The 7,915-nt window shown below is 43.5% G+C and overlaps 1 protein-coding gene across 1 annotated transcript; it reads left to right on the plus strand.

Moving 5' to 3' along the window:
- The first annotated feature begins 575 nt into the window (after nt 1-575).
- nots (nothepsin) lies at nt 576-7,830 on the plus strand. The gene is made up of 9 exons (XM_083999540.1): nt 576-789; nt 2,081-2,261; nt 3,385-3,502; nt 3,735-3,853; nt 4,580-4,779; nt 6,273-6,398; nt 6,507-6,651; nt 6,727-6,825; nt 7,604-7,830. The coding sequence occupies exons 1-9, from the start codon at nt 722-724 to the stop codon at nt 7,772-7,774; spliced, it is 1,227 nt and encodes a 408-aa protein (XP_083855666.1). The 5' UTR covers nt 576-721; the 3' UTR covers nt 7,775-7,830.
- The last annotated feature ends 85 nt before the right edge of the window (nt 7,831-7,915 follow it).

A 7,915-nucleotide genomic window follows, 5' to 3' on the forward strand; every position in this document is an offset into this window, starting at 1 on the left:
AAACTTGCTTCCGCTGGCAGATTTTTCTACTTATTTCAAGTGAAAATTAGTTTGAAACAAGTGAAAATGATCTAAAAACAAGTTAATTCTTAGGTGATGAGTCTTATTTTAAGTGGAAAGAGATTAGTTTTGACTAGAAATGAGACATTTTGACAAGAAATAAGACAAATATTCTTGGAAAGATTTTGAGTTTTTGCAGTGTGTGAAGTCGTACCAGTTTGATCTGGTATGAGTTCATGGGTCGGAAGTTACGAGTGGCCGTTATAGTGACTTTCACAGGTAAAACAGGTCGGAAAAACACGAGTGGGTTGCCTGGAACGCTACAAAGTCGTAAGTCGTGACTTGAAGCTGTAATTTACGGTTTCAAAAGCCTGCCTGGAACACAGCATTAGTCAAAACGACCGGATCACTTACTTCTGCTTTAACCAGAGCATTTTCGAATTTTGTGAAAAAAAAATATTTTGTTTAATTCTGTTTAAATATAGGTTCCTGACAAAGTCAAAAAGCCTTGATGCTATAAACAAATCTATGTGGTACTTTTATGCATTTAAAACCTGAAAATAGAATGGTTAAAGTGCAGGTAAATGTCCAAAAGGGGCTGGACTTTCTCACGGGGACTCAGGTCCAATCAGAGCCTCAGTTGAACCTGATAAACTCCTGGTTGTCGACTGAGCTCCAGTCTGACGGACCGAGGACAGAGGACCGAGGACTGAGGACAGACATGTTGAGGGTTCAGCTGCTGGTTCTGGTTCTGGGTCTGTGGACATGGACCGGATCGGCTCTGGTCAGGTGGGAAAATAAAACTTCTATTAAAACTAATTTAGACCAGTTGTTTTTATGATCTAATCCACACAAAAAAATCAATCTTGACCTTTAACCCTCCTGTCGTCCTTCTGGGTCAAATTGACCCAATCTGTTCCCTTGCTCTTTCCTTCCTTTCTCCCTTCCTTCTTTCCACAATCCCTTTTCCCTTTCTTCTTTCCTTCCTTCCTTCCCTTCGTCCTTACTTCTTCTTCCTTCCTCTTTTGATCCAATTGACCTGGTCTGTTCCCTATCCCTCCATCTTTCTTTCCTTCCTTCTTTCCCTTCTTCCTTCCTTGAACAAATCTGTTCTCTCCCTCCATCTTTCTTTCCTTCCATTTCCCTTCCTTCTTTCCACAATCCATTTTCCCTTCCTTCTTTCCTCCCTCCCTTCCCTTCGTCCTTCCTGCCTTCCTTCCTTCCCTTCATCCTTACCTCTTTCTTTTTTGATCCAATTGACCCAATCTGTTTCTTCCCTCCATCTATCTTTCCTTCCTTTTTCCCTTCCTTCTTTCCTTCCTTCTTTCCCTTCGTCCTTCCTGCATTCCTTCCTTCCTTCCTTCTATCCCTTCATCCTTCCTGCCTTCCTTCCTCCCTCCCTCCCTCCCTTCCTTCCTTCCTTCCTTCCTTCCTTCCTTCCTTCCTTCCTTCCTTCCTTCCTTCCTTCCTTCCTTCCTTCCTTCCTTCCTTCCTTCGTCCTTACTTCTTCCTTCCTTTTTGACCCAATTGACCCAATCTATTTCTTCCCCCATCTATCTTTCCTTCCTTTTTCCTTTCCTTCTTTCCTCCCATCTTTCCCTTTGTCCTTCCTTCCTTCTTTCCCTTCATCCTTCCTTCCTTTCATCCTTCCTTCCCTTCGTCCTTACTTCTTCCACCCAATTTACCCAATCTGTTTCCTCCCTCCATCTATCTTCCCTTCCCTTTTCCCTTCCTTCTTTCCTCCCATATTTCCCTTTGTCCTTCCTTCCTTCTTTCCCTCTGTCCTCCCTGCCTTCCTTCCTTCTTTCCTTCCTTCCTTCCTTGCTTCCTTCCCTTCATCCTTCCTGCATCCCTTTCTTACGTCTATCCCTTCTTCCTTCCTTCTTTCCTCCCATCTTTCCCTTTGTCCTTCCTTCCTTCCATCCCTTCATCCTTCCTTCCTTCCTTCTTTCCTTCCTTCCTTCCTTGCTTCCTTCCCTTCATCCTTCCTGCATCCCTTTCTTACGTCTATCCCTTCTTCCTTCCTTCCATCAAAGTTTTTTGTGACCCATCATCACTCCATCCATCCGTCCCCCCTCAGGGTTCCTCTGAGGCGGGGCCGTTCCATCCGTTCCCAGCTGCGAGCCGACGGCCGGTTGAAGGAGTTCCTCAGGGATCATCGACCCGACATGTTCAACCGCCGCTACGCTCAGTGCTTCCCGGCCGGAACGCCGTCGCTCCGACTGGGACGCTCCAGTGAGAAGATTTACAACTTCATGGACGTAAGAAGAACGACAGATGTAGCTACAAGTTGCTGACTTTCCCACTGAGCAAGGCACTAAACTACAACATCTGGGCCCAGTTGTTCCAAAGTAATCTGATCGGATTTTGGATAATGGACTGGATCAAATCTTGAAAATGGGTTGTACTTGTTCAAAACCAAAAATGAATGAATTCTGAGATCGGATTAGATCATGTAATCCAGTCTTGGTTTTCATCTGGATCAAACCCTCAGTTTGTGTTGTTCAAAACTTTTTAGTCGAATCGGGAAAACTTTGATCCAAAAAAAACAGGATTATTCTGATCCCAGCAGTCGGATGGATTCAGGAACAAAATGTCATTTAAAATAAATTCAAACTGGTCAAACAATATCTACAATGTAGTAGGCCTATATACATTTATTGATTGATATTTTGCACCTATTTTTTAAACCATAACAGTGATAAGTAAATAAAGTTCACTTTTAAATATTCTACAACTGAAAAACTTTTCCCCAAACTGAATTTAATGAAATTTGAAGTTTGAATTTTAAAATTTGAAGTTTGAATTTTGAAACACATGGGGAAATATTCACAATTTCACTAATGTAGGCTACTGTATATTTGCTTCTTCTTTTTTTTCTTTTCTTTCAACAGCCCAACTAGATAGATAGAAAACAATACATACACTCCATTTTCAAATAAACACACTTTGAGTGAGCCCATGCTGCTGCTGTTCTACCTGTTGTTTACAGACCAATCAGCCTTCAGTGTGATGTACAGTCCCATCTCATTATCCGGATTTGGTCATCTTGAAAACTACTTTGCTTTGAACAACTGGGATGAAGTTCAAATGGATTACGTGATCCTGGATAGCAAAAAAAAAAAAAAGGGATTTCAAAATCTGGATAGTTTTTATCCAGATTACACCTTTTGAACAACTGGGCAATAGGGAACAAGTTGCAGTACCACTGATTCTCCACCCGGTGTCAGTGTTTGACAGGACACAACCAGTGCTCTGTGAAGAGTTTGTGCCTTGCTCAGCGTCTCCTGGTGTGAAACCAGCAACCGTTTCATTTACCACAAGTTTGTAAATCATGAAATCACAGTTTGTGTTGTGTGTCTGTGTGTGTGTTGTGTGTGTCAGGCTCAGTATTATGGAGACATCACGTTGGGAACACCGGAGCAGAACTTCTCTGTGATTTTTGACACCGGCTCAGCTGATCTCTGGGTGCCGTCGTCCTACTGCGTCAGCCAGGCCTGTGGTAACACAACACAACAGTACACAACAATACACTACACAACACAACACAAGAGTCTGAGTGTGTATCTGTACTTTTAATATTTGTAAATGTTTGCGGGTCAGGACGGCACAACTCTGGTTTAGTGTGTTCAGGACTGTGATGATAAGAAGTTCAAGGTCTGTGTATATGTGTGTGTGTGTGTGTCTGTGTGTGTGTGTGTCTGTGGATGTGTGTGTGTGTGTGTGTCGTACAGCTCTGCACAGGCGTTTCAGGGCGTTTGAGTCGACTTCGTTCCATCACGACGGTCGGATGTTTGGGATTCACTACGGGTCAGGACACCTGCTGGGAGTCATGGGCAGAGACACACTGAAGGTCTGTCCTCCGAGACACTGGTGGAAACAAAACCAAACGTTTTTTTAACATTGCCTAAATCAGAACTGCAACAACATCCACAGTCCGGATCTTTTCTAGGAACCAAAAACCACCTTAAAGGGATAGTTCAACATTTGGCAAATTGGTGCAAGTTATTTTTAGAACGGCGGAGCAGAGCCGTGAGCTGCTCAGAGCTACACTACAGAGGCTCATGGGATTCCTTGGTTTCCCTCATCAAACCCATCAAATACACGAAAAATACACGAAAAACTGTCCCTGAAGGCAACGCGCATCAGCGGTTTTGCATGAATTTCCCTCTAAAACAACTCTGTGTGGTAACGTTGTGTTATTATCTCGTAGCGTGGTGAATGTGCAGCTCACAACTTGTCCACCAGAGCGTTGTGGAGTTGTTGGATTGTGTATTTGATGAGTTTGATGAGGGAAACCAAGAAATCCCATAATGAGCCTCCGTAGCGTAGCTCTGAGCAGCTCGCGGCTCTGCTCCGCCGTTCTAAAAATAGCTTGCACCGACAATTAAAGGTAACGAACCTACTGCTACGACTATAGGGACTATGGCAATGGACCAATTTGTCAAAATGTTTAACTATCCCTTTAAAAAGAAAACCGTTCATTCTGGAGTCATGGAAACTGCCTCTTGTAAAAGAATCAATTTAAAGTCCAATTTCTTGAAATCTCGAATCAATAGTGAGTTGTCTTGTGTTGCAGATCGGTGAGCTCGTCACCCTGAACCAGGAGTTCGGGGAGTCGGTCTACGAGCCCGGCACCACCTTCGCCATGGCCCGGTTCGATGGCGTCCTCGGGATGGGTTACCCGTCCCTGGCAGAGATCCTTGGAAACCCCGTTTTTGACAACATGATGGCGCAGAAGACGGTGGACGAGCCGGTCTTCTCCTTCTACCTCAGCAGGTACAACATCACCAGAGTAAAACCTGGAGTATTATTTTCAAGTATTTTAAAAGGGGGCTTAGCGGTCCAACCGGTGCCAAAGGTCCAAAGAATCAAGCCGAGTCCAAGAGTGAAATCAGCTGGTGTAACCGAATCTTACATTTAGACATTTGTTCTGAAATGTCTGACAGAAATCCAAGACCTGTATCAGATCCAGGGTGGTGAAAGAGGTCCAGATGGTTCTTCAAGGGTCCAGTTTAGTTTTCCCCTCTGGGTCAAGGGGTAGGCTATAGATGGGTCCATGCCTATGTTCCCACAGCCTTATGTTCCCACAGCCCTATGTTCCCACAGTTCTAAGATTTTTCACAAAATTAGGCCCTATGTTCTCACTGGACTCTAATCTATCTGGCCTGTCGAGCCTCTACCGGGTCTTTTTACTAAACTTAACCAACTCTTTTCTTCATTGCCTAAACCCAACCAATGGTGGGACCAAAGGGCTGTGGGAACATAGGGCCTAATTTTCAGTGACAACAAATGTTAGAAATGTGGGAACATAAGGCTGTGGGAACATAGGAATTACCCCCTATAAATAAAGTCTGCTGATACAAAGATGTTTAGGTTTCCTGAACTTAAAGGAGAATTCCGGTCATGTTTGACCTCTGAATCGTTGTCCTGATGGTTTTTGGTTGGAGCAAAAAACGCGACTAAAATTGATGCAGGCAAACCAGAGTTACCATGGCTACCCGGCGCTAGCGATAGCGACAAGGCTAAAATATGAGGGCAATTTTTTCAACCACAACAAACACTCAAAAAACAATCAAATATCTCTGGTACATGACTGAAATCCTTATGACACACCACTGAACTCATAAACTGTACAGTATAAACCGGTATAAACAGTATAAACTTTGTGTTTTTGCATGTAGCCACTCACCTCAGATAACCGAACTCTGAAACATCCTGGAAAGACATTACTATCCCATCACAGAGCGCCTGCTCTCCCTGCCACAGAAACAAACACTTTTTCTTTCTTGTGATGATTTCTTTACTAAAATAAACAGTCAGAGATATTTTGGACATTACCACTGCACTGCTTGACCGTTTATTTTTGAAAAGAAATCATCCCAACAAGGAAAAAGTGTTTGTTTCTGTGGCGGGGAGAAGGCGCTCTGTGATGGGATTTATACTGTTTATACTCAGTATAACCGTACAGTTTATGGGTTCAGTGGTGTCTCTAAGGGTTCGAGTCATGTACCAGAGATATTTGATTGTTTTTTGAGTGTTTGTTGTGGTTGAAAAAATTGCCCTCATACTTTAGCGTTGTGGCTATCACTAGCGCCGGGTAGCCATGGTGTAACTCTGGTTTGCCTGCATCAATTTTAGTTGCGTTTTTTGCTCCAACCAACACTGGCTGACCATCAGGACAACGATTTAGGGGTCAAAAATGACCGGAATTCTCATTTAACGTAAAGTATAAGTTCTGTTTTGACTGAAGTGTGGGTCTTTTTTTGCAGGAGAACCAGTAGCGGAAACCCAGTAGGCGAGTTGTTGCTCGGGGGAACAGATGAGTCGTTGTACAACGGACCAATCGCCTGGATCCCAGTGACTGCTAAAGGATACTGGCAGATTAAAATGGACAGGTTTTAATCTTTAAATATCATGATTCTCACCAGTTAATGTTTATTTTTCCTTTTATTGTAATCTGAACTGTTGCAGTCTTAAGTCAACAAGCTCTAACTGTGTTTCAGTGTGGCGGTGCAGGGAATGAGTTCCTTCTGTCCTCACGGTTGTCAGGCCATCGTGGATACAGGAACTTCCCTGATTGCTGGACCGACCAATGACATCCTCAACCTGCAGCAGCTGATTGGAGCCACGCCCACAAACATCGGAGAGGTGATCTCATCTCAAAGATGTCAACATTAATCGAACCAACTTTAACGATTGACCAATGTTTATTTTGTGTTTCAGTTTCTTATCGACTGTGCCAGGTTGTCCAGTTTGCCTCATGTGACGTTCGTCCTGGGAGGAAAAGAATACACACTGACAGCTGAGCAATATGTTAGGAAGGTAATTCAGTGTCTCTTGTATTTAGCCAGTTATCTACATATGCTTTTGACCTGTGTCTGTCTTTGCATCAATATCATCAATATTTCAGAAGGCGTCTTAGAGCCACAGGTTCAGGTCTTGTGGCAGTTCCAGAAGGTCGATCAAACTTTTGTTGTACTTGTGCCTTTACGTCTTTACTTTGGAACCAATTGTTGTCATTACTTTTCTATTATTGTTCTTCCAATTGTATCAAATGACAAAAAAAAACCTAGAAATCCTTTCCTCCTGTCATATTTTTATCTTAGACATGAAAGTAGTTATTTGAACCTTAAAGGTAGGGTTGGAGATCGCTTTCTGACCCTTCACACCCGACTGCAACCAAGTAATGTAATGCTTTTTCACAAAAAGTCAGTCACCTTTGGAACGGACAGTCCTGTAAAAACACCATCCAATCACCTTGAACGCCAGGTTCAAGTCAATTGGATGGTGATGTGTCAATCAAACTGCCATCTCTGCGCATACCGTTCTCCGTGCACTAATTGCATGCGCGTTTCAGTGTTCAATGAGTTACGAGGCAGAAAAGACAACGCCAGTAATCCAATGTACCACACTGGGGTCCAGTTGGTGGCAATGTTCCTCTAAGCTGATGCGCAGTGTCGCTCCATGAAGGCAGTACCCTCATGGAATGACCCAATGTGAGCGACATGTGGCCTGCTAGGATCTCCAACCCTACCTTTAATTGTTTTGTGAACATGGTTAACGTTCAAATTTCAGTAAATAACCTTCCCTCTCTCTTCAGGAGATGCTTGGAGACAGGGAGTTGTGTTTCAGTGGCTTCCAGGCCGTGGACATCGTCACCCCCGAGGGCCCTCTGTGGATTCTGGGAGATGTATTTCTCACAGAGTACTACAGCATTTTCGATAGAGGGCAGGACCGGGTCGGGTTTGCATCTGCTCGACACCCAGCCTAGCAATAACCCAACTATAGCTGACAGCTGTATGATCAATAAATATATGGATAAAAATACCTCAGCAGCCTGTTGTACTTCTTGGCCTCAGCAGTACCCAATCACACAGTCAGTCATTCATTTAAATAGTAGCCTTTGGTGATT

This window comes from Trachurus trachurus, assembly GCF_905171665.1.
Source record: "Trachurus trachurus genome assembly, chromosome: 23".
NCBI lineage: Eukaryota > Metazoa > Chordata > Actinopteri > Carangiformes > Carangidae > Trachurus > Trachurus trachurus.

Coding starts and splice junctions, on each gene's coding strand:
- nots (XM_083999540.1), top strand. CDS start 722: ATGTTGAGGGTTCAGCTGCTGGTTCTGGTTCTGGGTCTGTGGACATGG. Junction 4,780..6,272: donor TTCTCCTTCTACCTCAGCAG/GTACAACATCAC, acceptor CTTTTTTTGCAG/GAGAACCAGTAGCGGAAACC. Junction 6,399..6,506: donor TGGCAGATTAAAATGGACAG/GTTTTAATCTTT, acceptor ACTGTGTTTCAG/TGTGGCGGTGCAGGGAATGA.